Below are 17,515 nucleotides of genomic sequence, written 5' to 3'. Positions count from 1 at the left end.
TACCTGTAGAGCATCTTTATAGTCACCCAGTTACGTTGCGACGTTTGATACACACAAAGCATTCCTCCGGTGTCCGTGAGTTATATGATCTCATGGTCATAGGAACAAATACTTGACACGCAGAAAACAATAGCAACAAAATGACACGATCAACATGCTACGTCTATTAGTTTGGGTCTAGTCCATCACATGATTCTCCTAATGATGTGATCCCGTTATCAAGTGACAACACTTGCCTATGGCCAGGAAACCTTGACCATCTTTGATCAACGAGCTAGTCAACTAGAGACTTACTAGGGACAGTGTTTTGTCTATGTATCCACACAAGTATTGTGTTTCCAATCAATACAATTATAGCATGGATAATAAACGATTATCATGAACTAAGAAATATAATAATAACTAATTTATTATTGCCTTTAGGGCATATTTCCAACACTCATGGCCATTAGCTGCCGCGTGGCTTGCCTCCACGACTCTCACAGGCTGGGGTAGGACGGGAGACCGGACCGGCCTGGAGGGGGGGGTGGGTATAAGCGGCCTAAAATGTTTTATAATAAAAGTTTAAAGGGGAAGTAGGTTTTCGTGGATCCGGTAGAGATGGCCTAAATACTTATAGAGAAAGTTTTTGTGTGAAGATATTAAAATAGGGTGTGTTTAAGACACATATGACATAGTTATTGTACACCTAAATGACTAAATCAATCATAAAAAGAAAAAGAAAATACTCATACGAATCTTCACGTAAGATCAATGATATATAACTTAGATGTGTAATACTTATCACACATCTAGATGTATTTTAGCAAAATGGATTAAAAGTAATGTCTAAGACATCTTATAAAAGTTTACTCAAGTAGTAGGTTTTATAGTGGACCTATGCCCTGAACATTTTTTTTTTGAAGCTGCTGGAGATCTTACCGTCGACCAGCGGCCTTCTTCCCACTTACCTCCAATTTTGTATGCACCCTCGGTTGCAACTCGCGAAACCACGTTCCAATTCCTTCTACTAAAATACTATTCTGTAGAATCTGCTTAGGCATTCTTGCCTTTTCCCTTCTGAGTCCTCGACCCTCGTCGCCGCTGCCCCGCTCCTTCGCTAACCCTCGTCGCCGCTGCCCGGGCGCCGCGGCCGCCACCCAGTTGCCAGCTTCCTTTCCTGCACGGTATACTCTCTGATCACCTGTACTTTTGCTATTACTACTTGTTCTGCTGTGTTCGTGCGTGCTTCGACTTTCTTTGTGAGATCTGAGCTGGGCGCCGGGAGCGGTTAGAATGCCTCTTCCTTGATTCGGCCTTGGGCAGGCCGTTGGCGGGGATGTTAGGATTTTGGGTTCCAGTGTTTTGTGCTCCCGGGGTCCATGTGTTTTGTTCTTCCCCTTTGGGATTATGAGATGGGTTCCTGTTTCGTATGATGAGGATGATGTCGAAGGTTTTGAATAATCTTGCTCGTTTCTGCTTTTTTGCTGATGTGCTTGTATATTTGTGTTATTGTTCTAATACCTTAAGTATATCAGATCACATGGGAACCTGTAATAAATTAGAACACAACAGCATGGGTTTATCCAGTACTTGCATCAATTATTCTTCTTAGGATGTTAGGTACAGTAGTTAGCATGCATTCCAGTTCGTTTAGGACATCTTTAATATTTAATTTTCAGGAAAAAAGTTCTTTAGTGTGTATGCTATTTTACAGCTTGAGGCTAAATTGACGAAGTGTGTGCAGGGCCGGTCCTGAGAATTCGGGGGCCCAGGCCGGAACAGGAACATGGGGCCCTTTAATACAAAATATGAAAATATGATTCAATACATGTCACCTTGGAAATATCTGTTATTTGTTATGTTATTAAGATTATCACAATTCATGGTTTGTAAATATCCATAGTAAAAACAAGTATCTCGTCTATACTAGTAAATTGTGTAGCAGATGAATTAAATATAATATCATGGGCACTAACATTGTTATCAACTGTGTTGATGTTAACATTGTCTTCTGTAGTATCGTTCTCTTCTCGAACGATCAGTTTGTTTGTTCATAGAGACCATCACCCACTTGTCGTGGATGAGGTGCTTATTCTCATATAGAACTAATCAATGGATCTTTTCTTTGTTTCTATAAACTCGTGTATATGTTTCCTCTTATCACTGTCCCGCATTTTTCTAAATGACATGATGGTGCTGATATAAAAATAAGTTATTGGAAATTAGCACAAAGATACATGATCGCTCCAATAAAATCTTCATCTATTATCCCTAAAAAATTATCCATTATCATGGCAAAATCAGTAACTTATCTCATCTCGCTTCTTGACGCTGACGTGTAAGAATCGACGATTGGGCATGTCCGCCTCTCCGGCTGGAGTTGAAGGCAACAAGCCGGCAGCCGGCAGTGCTGCTCTTCCTGGCTGAACCTACGTGGCGGCGATCAGACACCACTGGAATAGATCAGCAACCTGGGTGACACTGACACAGCCATAGTAGATCCAATCGCCAAAGGTTGTTCTGTTTCTCATGCCTCCTATATTCCTGGTCAAATCGATATTGTAATGTACGGCTGCAATGCCTCCGTAGAGGTTTGTTTTTCTAGGCTGATGCCTACGTACGCGAACTCTCCATCCTATCCTTAATCAATCGATGCTCAGACCGCCGATGTCGCTACTCATATGAATCTGAGCGAGGCCCGGTGGGATTTTTTTCATCGTAACAAGCTGAGAAACTATGCGGTACGTACCTGGTGGGGGCCCCTGTCGAGCCGGGGGCCTGGGGCGGTCGTCCCCTCTGCCCCCCCCCCCCCTCAGGGCCGGCCCTGAGTCTGAGTGTGTGTCTTGATTGTTATTTTTATTGGTACCTTCAAATTTCATTTGTTTTTCATAAGAAAAGGTTCTCGAAGCTGAGCAAAGCGGTTACCTTGGACGGTGCACAACCCAACATCATGAGCCTTTTGAATAAAGAAATTGCTGTATGTCGATTCGATGAGTTCCCAAGCTGTTTGTAGATTTAGGTGTGGCCCAATCTTGGACTGGACTAGCGTTAATAATACAGAGAACAACATTTGGTTAACCAGAAAGAACTGGAGAACAGTAACCCACCTGTAATTGCTCAACTTAATAACCAGTTAATCTCACTCACCTGGTTTTTCATATGTCAGACTTCCAGTCAAACTGGCGAACAAAAAGGTTAACAAATATTAAGGTAATATGCAACTTGTATTTGCATGCGGCCTTAGGCCAATATATATACACGTACATTTGTGGTAAATATACAGAAAACTACTTATACAATGGAGACATTACACAGCTATATATATATATATATATATATATATATATATAAAGGTAATTTTGGACCCACAGCTATATACTCCCTCCGTCCCAAAATAACTGTCTTAACTTTGTACTAGCTCTAGTACAAAGTTATACTGCTCTAGTACAAAGTTATACTAAGCTCAAGACACTTATTTTGGGACGGAGGGAGTATATAACTCAGAACAATGATATGTCCAATACTGAAGATAATTTTTTTTGGCTTGCAAATAATGTGGTTTTCATTCTCCATGTATATTTGTACTTAGAGCAACCAATCTCAATGGTTGGAGATGTTCACTCTTCTCGGCAACGGGTAGATTCCCCTGCTCAACAATTTAAGTTGTTGCGCTGTTTCAGAGATCTCTTATCTCCAGGCATGGTTCGTTCTAACATTTATTTCAGCGCATGTGTCTGATTTTGAGCCTTTTTCTCTCGTGGTATTTCTCATTCGGTCTTATATTTTACTGATTTGGTCAGATATTTGTTAAGGAGTATTAGTAGTATTAGTACTGGTCTAGGCCTCTTTATGTATTGTAATTAGTCTAGTTTTCCTTACTTGTACATGAAGTTCCTTGTAATATATTTTCTCCCCTTGAGCTATGCAATAGAGATAAGTTTGTCATTTAACATGGTATCAGGATCCCATTTTTAGTTTTCCCCCCCTCTCTCTCTCCCCTGGACACTGCAACTCGTCCTTCCTGATAGGTCTCATTCTCCACCACCAGTTGATCGAATTTTTTGGTCTAAGTTTGTCCCTCTCGATCGATTCACCATCTCCTGTTAGCCTGCTTCCTTTCGCCACACACACCACTGCATGCCTCTCGTGCTTACCCAGTGCTGGTCCTGTCTGCCTCCCGTACTTCCAGAATCGTGCCTGTTCGGCCAGGTCTAATGGTCGCTTGTTCAGAACGATTCCCACTCCAGATCAAAGCTAATGGCCAGAACCTGTTAAAACAATTAGGTTCTGAATTCAGTATTCACTCACTGTTTTGTCACACACATGCACACAACAAACTTGTATAAAGCTCTGTAAGTTTTTATATCAATAGCACAAGCTTACATTGTACATATGGGGTGCCTCTCTTATTATATAGAGGTTTTAGGTCGGCGCTACAATGACCGACATGATACAGTAATCACCTACAAAAGTAGCTATTATAGATTTATAGCTCACCTTATCTAATTTTCCTTAACTACCAAGTCACCTATCACCTAAGACCAAAATAGCCTAAAAGAGATGCTAGTACGCTACTACGGGATACGAGGATTATCCTAACACATTTTACCAAACTGAAATTGACTACTTGCTCTTCCATGAATGCATCTCTTTGCTATATAACAAGATTAACTGTAACAATCTCCCCCTAACCTTGTCATACCAAACTCACATGTATGGACCATTTTCTCTTCATGTTAACTTGGGATAATCTTCTTGTACTGTATGATCATAAATGCCGCATAAGACGTCCCCTTGAATAATTCACACATTTTCTGGTGGACACAACTAACACGAGATTGTTGTTTCTTGTGGACACAATTATCAGAAGAAATATGTTGTCTTGTAGATGTTCGAGTATATATAATATAGCCATGTACCTCTTCGTATTTATCCCATTGTATAAGGGGTTTTCTGCATATAGTCCACACCTGTACATGTATATATATCGGCCTATGGCCTCATGGGAATACAAGTTGCATATTCTTAACATGGTATTAGAGCTAGGTCAATTTTTTGCACGCTGCAACTCGTGTGATTGATCCGTCTGTCCTCCCGGATCGAAGCCGCCGCCTTGATCTCCTGCTTCCGATTGAAGCCCGTTCTCGATCTCCTCCTCCTGCCTGCTGCTCTCGTTCTGCTCGATCTGCTCGTCGGCCTGCTGCGCCCTGCTGTCAGCCTCCAGATCGAAGCTCACCTCCAGCCGCCGCTCATGGGATCCGCTCGTGGGATCTTCGCCTTGTCCCGTTCTCGCTGAAGGTCGCGGCCGACCGCTCGATCCCATCGATGGTGGATTCGACAAAGCCACAGCCGCCGCTGGGATCCGCTCGTGGGATCCAACCGCTTCGCCTCGTCCCGTTCTCGCTGAAGGTCGCGACCGACCGCTCGATCCCATCGCTGGTGGATTCGACAAAGCCACATCCGCCGCTCGCAACCACTACCACGGGACCAGCCGCTCGACGCCGCCGTTCGTGTCGGATCGGGCGCGACCCCACCCGCTATTAGCGGCTCGATCTCGCGCACCGATTCCTTGATCTCGCCCACCGATTCCCACTCCCAATCGGATCGGTTTCCCCTGATCGTTGACTAAAAAAAAAGAAAAAAAAGGAAAAAAATGTCTGCAGTATCTGGCTACGTTGCTGTTCCTCGCTGTCCGGTGATTTTTGATGGCACCAACTACACTGAGTTCATTGGCTTTATGCGCATTCATATGCGTGGCATCCGACTATGGGGTGTTCTTTCTTGCGAGGCCTGCTATCTGCCAGTCCGGTTCCTCCTATGGCCCTACTCCGCCGACTCCACCAGTTCTTCCTGCTGGTGCTAATCAGGCCGCAAAGGATGCGGCTAAGCTTGCTGATGAGGCCGCTGTTCGTGCTTATGATGAGCAGGTTTTGACTTATGAGGAGGCTCTTCAGGCGTATCATGGTGCTCTGTCTGTTTACATCTAGTGGCTTGATGATGATGCTCGTGCTACCGCTGTTCTCATTGCTAGTGTTCTGCCTCTGAGTTTCTGGGCCTTCCTACTGTCTTTGAGATGTGGACCCGTCTTCGTCAGCGTTATGAGCCCTCTAGTGATGCCTTATACTTCTCTGTGGTTCGTCAGGAGCATGCTCTTCAGCAGGGTGACTTCACTGTTGATGATTTCTATGCACAGAGTTCTGCTATCTGGCGCCAGCATGATTCTCTCCGCAGTGCTGGTTGTCGTACTTGCCCATGTTGCCAGGCTGTACAGGCCAATTTGAAGTTCCATCGTGTCTACGAGTTTTTGTCTCGGCTCCGTAAGGTGTTTGAGCCCCGGCGTGCTCAGTTGTTTGCTCGTCGCCGTATTTCTCTCATGGAGGCACTTTTTGAGATTCGTGCAGAGGAGACTCGCTTGCGTGGTGCTGGTTTACTAGAGATTCCCTCTGTGCTCGCTGCTCGAGCCCCTGCTATGCCACATGCTGCACCGACTTCGTCTCGCTCGAGTGCTTCGCCGCTCTTGCCCACTCCTCCTGGCAGCTCGAGCATCCCCCGTCCACATTGCGGCTACTGCAACCTGGATGGTCATGTTGAGTCTCAGTGTTTCCGGAAGAAGAAACACCTGCGTCAGGTGCTATCATCATCTTCAGGGACTTCGTCTACTACCTCAACATCTTCAGCCATCGCTTTGACTGAGCAGGATATTCTGAGACTTAAGCGTCTGCTCGCTGCTTCAGGTTCTTCCTCGACGGGTACTGCTGGTTCTGTGACTGATGCTTCTCGCACTGAGCAACCACCTTCTACACAGTCAGGTACATCCGCATGGGTTCTGGACTCTGGAGCTTCTTTTCATATGTCTTCTCATTCTTCCACTCTATCCTCTCTTCGACTTCTTGATTCTCCTGTTCATGTCCTCACTGCATATGGTACTCCTCTTTCAGTCGTTAGTAGAGGCAATGTTACCACTCCTTCTTGCCTGTCGCCTGCGTCTCGGCCACACATCTCCTGAGGCCTCACTCCTGGCGTGCGTCCGGGGCGCGCACCGGCAGCCCCTGAGTGCTGCCCAGCTTCACGTTCCCTCGACCGTGGTTGTTCGCGCGAATCTCACGAGGCTGGTACCCTCGCGAGGGCCCCGCCTGCGCTGCCCGGCGGGGGCGCTTCAGGAACCCAGTTCCCCTTCCTTCGTGTCATCTCCTCTCGTGGCCGCTTCGATGCGCCGTGCCGCCAGGGCCCAACCCTCGAGCGCGAGAGCGAGGGCCCCTGAAGGGCGACACTCATGGACTCGCGCTTGTGGCGGTTGCTCGCGAGACCCACCTCGCGAGGCCCCTCCTGGGTTGCCGGGCGGGGGCGCTTCAGGAACCCGGTTCTCCCTTCCTTCGCGCCGTCTCCTCTCGTGGCCGCTTCGATGCGCCATGACGCCAGGGCCCAGCCCCCGAGCGCGAGAGCGAGGGCCCTTGAAGCGCGACACTCATGGACTCGCGCCTGTGGTGGTTGCTCGCGAGACCCGCCTCACGAGGCCCCTCGTGGGAAGTCTTGTAGAGAGAAAAACACCAAGTCTTGGCGGCGCGCACTTGCCCGCTCGCATTTGGGCGTCCCCGCATGCATATGGGCGTGGTAAGGGAACAAGAATCAGGGGAGCTCCATAAAAACCAAAAAAACCAAGACCTCCACTAGAAAACCCAAAGCTAACTTGTTCACGAGCCCAAAAAGGAGAGGCGTGGCTGCCGCACTCAACGCAGGCCAGCCCGGTGAGCTCGTTCGCGAGTTAAAAACAGGGACGTATAAAAGCGGCCGCCGTGCCTAGCACGGGCCCTAAAAAGAAGTGCGGACACCGGGGTGTTTCCTTCGTCTTCTTCCCTAGCGCGGAGCATGAGGACTGCCCACTAAGACGTGCCCCACTGTAGCCATGACGCGGCCCGTCGTGTGGTTACGCACAAGAGACCCCCGGGCGTATACAACCCACTTGTTATCATGTGAGAGTGTCACGGGCTTCTTCCCTAGCACGGAGCATGAGGACTTCCACTAAGACATGGGAGGGGGCCTCTACCGCAGCCACAACGCGGCTCGTCGTGGGGTTACGCACGAGAGACCCCTGAGCGTTTACAGCCCACTCGTTATTACGTGAGAGTGTCACGGGTTGGCCTTCGGGTGCCTGGCTCCAAGCTCCCACCTCCTGTTCCCAGGCAAGTGGCGCGGGACCTGGGGATACGTACGGTCTTCTGGGCCCCCACCCTCACTCCCCAGGCGCGTGGCATCTGACCTGGGGCTATGCGCTATTCTGATGGGCCCCCACCCTCCGTCTCCAAGCACGCGACGTTCAGCCTGGGGACATGGGCGCCCCGGGGGGGGTCCTTCCCCTGGGGATTTTTCTTCAACGTCTCCTGCCGCTCGGCGAGGAAGCGCGTACGCCCTCTCATCGCTCCCTTGACTCTCGCGCGAGGACCGTCATGCTCCACACGACCTGAAGAGTCCGACCGCAAGACGGCAGCTCGGCACTAAAGCTTAGCATTTAAGGCAAACAACACAATTTCAAGTGAAAGTCAAGTTTGTTACATATCCAAGAAACACTCGTTCGGGGCAGTACAAAATACCAGGGACCGTTTTAACCCGGTTGGTCCAAAAAACCACTTGACGACCCGATTGTTACGGGCGCGTCCGTCTGCCTTGCGTCACGTACCGCGGGGCTCCACTCCTCCGGCTGGCGATAGCCGGGTCCTGAGGCTGCTGACCCTTGAAGCTTCTCGAGCCCGAGGGATTCTAACGCCTCGTGAGGCGTACATGCCACGCGTCCCTTGCGGCCTGCTGAGCTCCTGAACGACGAACTCCCATGACCTTGGCGCTTGACGCCACTCCCTTGGCCTGCGGGGGCGCGCGTCAGGGCACGCCTTCATGGCCCCCCAGGCGCCTTCCTGTCGCCCCCAGGCTGGAGCCGCCAAGCCCGACCCGACAGTGGCGCCTGGCGTACCCCCTACGCCGGGGGGAGCATGCGCCGTCTTGGGGCTTGTAGGCTGCGGTGCCAGTGCTCGGCGCGACAACCCTCTCGCCCGGGGGTCGTGGGTGCGGCGGCATGGCGTCGTCTTCCGGGTGGCACACGTCGCGGGGGGACCCACGCCAAGCATCGTCTCGGGGATGGTCATTTCCACCGTCGCCGCGGGGTTGGCGGGCGTGGTCACCGACGTCTTCTCTGCGGTCGGCGGGGACGACACGGTCTCGGCGTCGAGCGGCGTGCTTGTTGTTGAGGATCCTGACCGCCTGGCAATCCTTCGTGTTGTGGGTGTGCATGTTGTGGTCTGCGCAGAACTTGTCGCCGGCCTTACGAGGTGCGTCGCCGCAGGGGGCCGGCGGAGGTCTGAGGCCGGTCACCGGTGTTAAGCTTCATGCACTAGCCAACGCAACCAAAAGTCCGAACTGATGGAAAGGGCTAGTGCAATCCACATATACTATAACACCCCCTCTCCCGTGTGACGGGGAAGACAAGTCGACACGTGCAACCGGAAGAGAGCGACGGCGTGCGAAACTCACGTATGACTCAAGAGGCCTCTACGTGGACACAAAGGGGGTACCAGCTATTTTTTAAATAAATTGCGAAAGCCAGGGCGTGAACTCAAGACCATAGCTTTGATACCATGTTAAGCTTCATGCACTAGCCAACGCAACCAAAACTACGAATTGATGGAAAGGGCTAGTGCAATCCACATATACTATAACAACGGGAACCCTGAGGAGCAGGAGCACGGCATGAGGCGAGGCCTGCTCGGGCTGCGGGCTGAGCGAGCCGCCCCCGTCGAGCCCCCTGCCTCCGACGGTGGGGGCCGAAGCGGGGCGTAGGGCGCCAAGGCCCTCCTAGCGACGGCGACGAGTTCGGCGACATGGTCCACCCACGCGTCGTATCCTCCGTACGTCGGGCGGTGGCGAAGTAGTTCGCTCGCCATGAGCAGTGTGTCCTGAGCGTTCAGGTCCCCCATGTGAACGCAGGCCGAGGCAGATGCCGTGGGGGACGCAACAGGGCGACCTCCTTGATGCGCCGGTGGCCACAGGAAGCCCTGCTGCTCGTGCGCAGCGGTGGCGAAGCTGGTGGTGGCCACAACGCTAGTAGGCCGGTAACGGCCGTCCGGCGCCGAGCTCCCGGGGCGCATGCGGTGAGCGTCAACCATGGGGTCGATGAAGCTGGGGAGAAACTGGAGCGAGAGGGCGGTTGCGCACCCCTACCTGGCGCACAAATGTCGGAATCGGGGCTCCGCAGACCCAAGGAAAGGTTCGAACACTGGGGTGCGCTCGCTCTCCAATCTTGTTCAACCTCTCAACCTCACGGCGAATCTACGGTTGTGTGAGCTAGGACGGCAAGCTGGAACGCGCGGTAGTTTACCTAGGTTCGGGCCACCTTGTGGTGTAAAACCCTATTCCTGCTTATGGTGGGATTGCTTGAGGTGGAAGACAAGTATAAAGGTGGGTTCTTGCCCTAGCCGAGGGGACAAAAATTGGATCCCCTTCTACGGAGGTTGGGCCTCTCCTATATACTAGCCTTGGTCCTCTTCCCCGAAAACATTGGTGGGAAGGGTTGCCACAACGGCCATTTTCGAAAGGGGACAAGACTGCAGTATGCCCTGACAAAGGTGGTCTTCGCCTGCAAAAGCTTCTCTTCATGACACGCTGGTGGGCTCGGAGATGACCTCCGACCTGCGGAGCCCCCGGCTTTAGTGTCCGTGCACCGAACGAGAAACCTTTGGGAGTCGCTTCGGGAGCACGCCAACTGTCCCAGCTTACTTAGCTTGGAAGGGGAAATCCTCCCCATACGCGCCCGCTGGCACCGTCCCCGCGCCGCCTGTGCAGCCTGCCACATCCATGTGAAGCAGCTGGGTCATGGGACCCTACCAAGTCGTCCTCGGCAGGCCCGCCCCGCGAGGGCCTCAGGGGAAACCTCGCGACGGACGCCCTCCCGAGGCCCTTGGCGACGATCTTCAAGCGCTCGCCTCCCGAGGCATGGGCCCTCGCGAGGGTCCTCATCCATGTGAAGGAGCTGGGTCATGGGACCCTACCAAGTCGTCCTCGGTAGGCCCGCCCTGCGAGGGCCTCAGGGGAAGCCTCGCGACGGACGCCCTCCCGAGGCCCTTGGCGACGATCTTCAAGCGCTCGCCTCCCGAGGCATGGGCCCTCGCGAGGGTCCTCTTTGCCGGGCTCGTCGATGGGCCGAACCAGGCTTATCCTGCCGCCTCGCGCTTGGGGCCGCAGGCCGATGGGCCTGGGTACCCCCGGTCCCTGGGGCCCGACAAATTTGAGGTCAGACGCAAGGTCGAATTGTCCGACAAATCTGATAATCGGACTTCTGTCAGATTGTCCGACAAGTCAGATAATCTGACTTTACCTAGGCACGTGTGGGTCAACCCGAGGAAGAACTCAAAATTGGATGGAGGAAAAGGGAAATTGGGGTCCAAATTGGCTAGTGAAATGCAAAACAAAGGTAGATTGACTTGCACAACACTGGATTTGTTGATCAAATCCAATCAAAACACTAGAAACAACAAATCGCACAAAATCAGTTGAGGCTATTTTTTGTGCCGATTTTTGAATTGGCAAGAAGAATTCAAAAATAGACTACAAAGACAAGGGGCAGGGGCTCCAAATCGTGGCAACCTTGCTCATAATACCAAATGATGCGAGACAAACAGTAGTAGTGGCCTGATCTTCATGGTTGGAGATGGATTTAAGGATGAACATGAAGAACACGGGGGCTAACAAGGAAGAGCACAAGAGATCACTCAATAAAAGATTCACATCGAGACACTTCTCATTCATAAGTCAAATCAAGAGTAACACATTGATCCAAGACAACGAGGGAAAGTAAATAACATATGTATTTAATTTCCAAATCCAATAAGGGAGTGGAGGTCTTGAGATAGAGTCTTCCCCAAATCTCTTAAGAGAGATGGAGGCCTTGTGTTCCTAGAGGATTCTTCTCCAAGTTGGAAGTCTTGAAACCATTGAAGGTCCAAGTTGGAGGTCTTGATCCCACTAGGGAAGGATAGATGAGCAAAGCTCTCTCAAGGTTTAGTTCAATGCTTTGCTAACCCTAGATCCGAGGTGGGGGACGGAATATGTAGTCCAGCTGGGAAGAGGTAGGTAGGTGGGAAATGATACACGGGCCCGTGGCCACTTACACTGCACACAAGCAGTTCGAACATTCCGACGTAAGTCAGACATTCTAACATGTCGAACATTCTGACCATGTGTTTGACGTAATATCCGACATGGTACAGAGGTCTCTGGGTATGTCGGATATGGGGTCAGATGCCATGTCGGACTGTCCGATGTGTCAGAGGTTGGATCGGATATTCATGTTGGACATTCCGACACGGTCCAGAGTGCATCTGGTTAAGTTGGACATAGGGTTAGACCCTAGGCTGGACTCTCCAATTTGGCAGATTTCAGCAAGCTTTTCTTCTTGATGACGATCCTTGCTGCCCCTCTAGCCCTTCCCTTTGCTTGATACCTTCACGCCCAAGAATTCTGAAAGTTTCGAAATGAGGTAGTAACCATGTCGCACATGCAAGTATAGAGAGCTCATAGAGAAACGAAGTCACCTTGGTTTCAATTGCATGCCCACGAGCTCTTGTCAACGGCCCACTTGGAGTTTGGGGGGTTGATGGTGGGTTCATGGTGATCCATGGGATGCTTCGCACCACAATGGCTCCTACATCATTGACTCCTATATGCTTCCTAGCTTCTAGCTTTCTATTTTTACCGTTGTATTCACCAAGTTTGTTGCTCTTTCATATTTATCATGTCACGCGAGTCCATCAAACCTTCATTGTCATGTCAATCTTCTTTCTTGTCCTAACCCTTTTGTGTACAATTTGGCCTTTCTTGTTGTGATTGTTTTCTAGGTGATTTCAGTGGCCTCCTTTTGCATTGTCGTTGATCTATACCCATTCTCTTGTCTCCGAGCTTCTTTTGCCGCTGTTTTTTTTCTCTCGAGAAAATGCTGCGTTTCTTTTCATTGAAAGGGGGTTGGGGTGGGGACAAGTTACATGCCTCCTAGGAGGAGGTTTACAGTTTATGTTACAATGATCTTAGTGGACGTCCCTGTTAGAGTATATATAATATAGTCATGTGCCCCTTCGTATTTATCCCATTGTATAAGGGGTTTTCTGCATATAGTCCACACCTGTACATGTATATATATCGGCCTATGGCCTCATGGGAATACACAAGTTGCATATTCCTAACATGGTATTAGAGCTAGGTCAATTTTCTGCGCGCTGCAACTCGTGCGATTGATCCTCGATCTCCTCCTCCTGCCCGTTTCGCTCGAGGCCTCTGCTCGTCCCCGCTCGAAGCTGCTCGAGGTCTCTGCTCGTCCCCGCTCGAAGCTGCTCGAGGCCTCTGCTCGTCCCGATCGGAGCTAGCCAGATCTGCCGGCCCCGTTCGATCTCCTCCTCCTGCTCCCGTAGGCCCCGCTCGATCTCCAGCCGGACCTGCTCATTCTCCAGCCGGCCCCGCTCGAGCTCCAGCCGGCCCCGCTCGATCTCCCGTAGGTCCAGCTCGAGCTCCAGCCGGCCCCGATCCATCTCCCGCCAGATCCAGCTCGCCAGATCCAGCTCGCCCGATCCCGCAGGTCCCGTTCGAAGCAGGAGGATTTGTCGTTTGCTGGTTTTCGTGAGACAGCTCCGCCCCCTCTCGAAGCTGCTTACCATTGCTCACCAGTCCTCCAGCTGATTCCCCTGCATCGAGACAGCTCGGGATCCAGCTGCGTCGCAATCCAGCCTAGTTCACTCCGTTCCACTGCTGGACATCTCTGCTGCCGCCGTGAGATATTCTTAAAAAAATGTCTGCTGCATCAGGCTACGTTGTTGTTCCTCGTTGTTCGGTGATTTTTGATGGCACTAACTACACCGAGTTCATTGGCTTCATGCGCATTCACATACGTGGCATCCGTCTATGGGGCGTTCTTTCTGGCGAGGTTCGTTGTCCGCCACGTCCGGTTCCTCCTGTGGCCCCCACTCCGTCGACGCCACCGGTTCTTCGTGCGGATGCTAATCAGGCTGCGAAGGATGCAGCTAAGCTTGCTGATGAGGCCGCCGTTCGTGCTTATGATGAGCAGGTTTTGACTTATGAGGAGTCTCTTCAGACATATCATGGTGCTTTGTCTGTTTACACCCAGTGGTTTGATAATGATGCTCGTGCTGCAGCTGTTCTTACGGATAGTTGATCCCCATCAAAGACACAAGCGTTTTGTTGTTTCTAGATCATCCATCCCGTCAGGAGCGTTGTGGTTGCTAGTCCCTTGCGAAGCGGTTTGGCGGTCGTTCTTGTGCTACTCCCTCTATCCATATATATAGGGCCTAATGCGTTTTTCGAGGCTAACTTTAACCACATGTTAAAGCAAATAATATATGACATGCAAGTTACACAAAGCATACTGTCAAATTCGTACGTGAAAGGAGCTTTCAATGATATAATTTTTATATTATACATCTCATATAATATTAATCTTATCAATAGTCAAACACAGTCTCACAAAATGCATTGGGCCCTATATATATGGATGGAGGGAGTATGATTTTTGCAACATGCTTCTTCTATCCCACCTCGGCTTTACTCAACAGGTTTTTGAAGACTCCATGCTACAATTGACACTATAGAGACACGGATTTTGGATTTCACCATTTGTTAGTGTTATATTCTTAAAATGCAAGGAGTATTAATTGGTGGTCTAGGTTTCTTTACGTATTCGTATTAGTCTAGTTTTCCTTGCTTGTAGTTCAAGTCCCTTGTAATATATATCCCCCTTGGGCTATGCAATAGAGGTAAGTTGCTCATCTAACAATGCTATAACTTAGTTCGATGTTTTAACCATACTATATGCTTTGATCCGTTGCAGATAAACATATAATCTTAATGGGGCATGATCATACAACTCATATAGACGTAAGTTGGTCAGTCCCAAGTATTATATGTCTGTATAATCACTATATCCTGACATTTCTTGTTGTTCTTACTTTTTTTGGGTACAGAAGCTCACGGTGGATGGTTCCATTGCTGGTATGTTCTCTGGTGCAGTTTTCTAGAAGCATGTGAATTTTCACGCATAATTCTTCATATCAAATAGAGAAAAAGTGTGTTTATTTTTGTGTTTCTTTATGTCTTCTTGGGTATTGAATCCACAGAGTCACTCATTATGCAAGTTTCCATTTTGTGGAGATGATTCTCAGCCTCAAGGTTCTGATGAAGTTAATTTCGGACATTTTCTGTTTTAATTTGTATGTACCTCTACATTTACTTTTTGTGATGAATGTACATCTACATTTGACGTGGTCTTAAAATATTCTTTTCTTCTGACCACCAGTCCAGGTATATGGGAATATTAATGCGACCAATTATCACTTGTCATTTACTCCCTCTGTTCCTAAATATAAGACGTTTTGGCAGTTCAGATTGAACTGCCAAAACGTCTTATATTTAGAAACGGAGGTAGTAGTACTTACACACTGAGGATTCTGGATTGCATTATGTTTTGCATGTCGTTCTTCATATGGATGTACCTTGTATCTTCCTTATGTGCTTCCTTTTTTTGTAAAATAGACAGGAAATGTTGCCAGGAACCTGGCTGCGATGAAATTATCAGTGGAAGGGTAATGTACTGCATTAGTCACACTAGTGGGCGTTCATCTCAACAGCTTGGTTACCTCCAGAGTTCACAGAAAAGCTCGGATTTATACATGACCCCTGTTAAAGGTAGACAGTGTACTGGGCCCAGTGCCAGTGCAGAGCAAGATGTAAATATCAAGTATGAGGGGAATGATCAAGGCAAACTCAATGATAGATCTGGGAATACTCGGGGAAACACTGGGCAACTAATCTTGCGTGGTCCTGACATGCTTTGCAAGCACGACAACTGCAAAAAGCAGGCCCAGGGCAACACATTGTACTGCAAGCTACATAGTGGTGGTAGTAAGGGTTGCCTAGTACGGGACTGTGTGAAGGCTGCACATGGTGGCACACCTCTATGCATTGGCCATGGAGGAGGGAAGCGGTGCATTGTCGCTGGATGCCCAAATGCTGCATGTGGCCAGGGCCGTAGTGAGCATTGTGTGAGGCATGGTGGTGGCAAGCGATGCAAATTTGAAGGGTGCGTGAAGGGTGCACAAGGGAACACAGACTTCTGCATCAGGCATGGCGGGGGAAGGCGGTGCAAAACTGAAGGATGTACAAAGAGTGCACAAGGACGCACAGATTTCTGCATTAAGCATGGTGGCGGCACTCGGTGCCAGTTCCAAGGATGCAATTCCAGCGCAAAATGGGGGACAGATCACTGCTCTGTGCATCGTAAGAGTTTGCTGGGCGAGACGCCTGAAGCTTTGTCACTTCCTTCTGCCAAGCGTCGTGGGGGCAAGAAACCCAAAAAGGAAGTAAAGCCATCTGGGGCCTCCCAGTTGACTGTCACCACTACTGTATCTATTGCTGGAAGCAGCACACCACAGGCAAAGAGTATTCTTCATATGGCTGCCATGCCTTCAAACCGTGAATTGTCACACAAGATCGTGATGGCAGCCGGGCAAGCTGCCATGGCTCCTGCTCAGGTTCTACCACTGTCCATGAAACCTCCAGCACCGTCGGGGACGGAGACGGAACCAACGGCGAGCAGCACGATGCTGAATCTTTAGAAAACAGGTGCAGGTGACTGCTTGCATGCACGCTGTCAATCTTTGGTTATTGTTTCGGACCAAAAACATCCATGTCTTTAGGAAACTTGTCCATAGTAAAAGTTGTTGCTGTCAGCTTGACATCGCATTTTCTGTTTGGTCTCTCTTCCGTCTAACATGTCAAATCTCTATATTCTGTAATGGCCTGTGGTGCCTCGTTGTATGGAAACTGCTCGTGGGACTATGGGCTTTCTTTTCACCTCGTAATTCTGCGGAATTATAATTATGGGAAACTGCCCACAGAAACGTCTTGGTTATAGAATTAACTGTCCAGTTCTTTTCTATGATTGTGTGTTAAAATGTTTCAAACGCCCTTAAATTGAAATGATTGATGAATTGTAAACACTGGATTATTTTTGACAGTTTATGTCTAATATGAGAACAAAAATGAGTTGCAAATTCTGGAAGTGCCGACCCGACGGGAAGGAGAGGAGGAGAAGGGGCGGTCGGTCCTGGGCGGTGGTGCAGGAGCCTCCCGGCGACGGATCTGACGAGGTCTGAGGCCGGGGTCTGGGGCGACGGAGTAGGGTGATGGCTGTCGCCGAGAAGTGGCGGCCCGGCAGGAAGGATGGGAGGGGAGAAGGGGCGACCGGTCTCGGGCAACGGTCCAGGAGCCTCCCGCTGGCGGATCTGACGAGGTCAAGGCCGGGGTTTGGGGCAGCGGAGTAGGGTGGTGGCCGCCGGCGACTGCAACCCTAGCTCGAGCACTGGGGGTGGGACGAGCACGGGCGGTGAGGGCGCGCGCGCGGGGGGGGGGGGGGGGGGGGGGGGGGGGGGGGGGACGACGACGACTGGGAGTGAGGGCTCCGTACCAGTCTGGTCATAGGGGCAATTTG

General features: G+C 50.1%; 1 protein-coding gene across 3 annotated transcripts; it reads left to right on the top strand.

Annotated features, from left to right (window-relative positions):
- The first annotated feature begins 977 nt into the window (after window positions 1-977).
- On the top strand, window positions 978-16,941 carry LOC123406284 (probable WRKY transcription factor 19). Of its 3 annotated transcripts, none has more exons than XM_045099773.1 (5): window positions 978-1,166; window positions 3,572-3,684; window positions 14,858-14,904; window positions 14,991-15,018; window positions 15,559-16,941. In XM_045099773.1, the coding sequence occupies exons 3-5, from the start codon at window positions 14,875-14,877 to the stop codon at window positions 16,638-16,640; spliced, it is 1,140 nt and encodes a 379-aa protein (XP_044955708.1). In that variant the 5' UTR covers window positions 978-1,166; window positions 3,572-3,684; window positions 14,858-14,874; the 3' UTR covers window positions 16,641-16,941. The 3 variants fall into 3 exon arrangements, with proteins under 3 accessions (XP_044955708.1, XP_044955707.1, XP_044955706.1); XM_045099772.1 differs by lacking the exon at window positions 3,572-3,684 and adding an exon at window positions 2,326-2,496; XM_045099771.1 differs by lacking the exon at window positions 3,572-3,684.
- Window positions 16,942-17,515: the final 574 nt, after the last annotated feature.

The sequence above is a fragment of the Hordeum vulgare genome, chromosome 6H, assembly GCF_904849725.1.
Source record: "Hordeum vulgare subsp. vulgare chromosome 6H, MorexV3_pseudomolecules_assembly, whole genome shotgun sequence".
In the NCBI taxonomy this organism is placed as follows: domain Eukaryota; kingdom Viridiplantae; phylum Streptophyta; class Magnoliopsida; order Poales; family Poaceae; genus Hordeum; species Hordeum vulgare.
The sequence above is the reverse complement of the archived record's forward strand: the minus strand, read 5'-3'. Positions and strand labels throughout refer to the sequence as shown.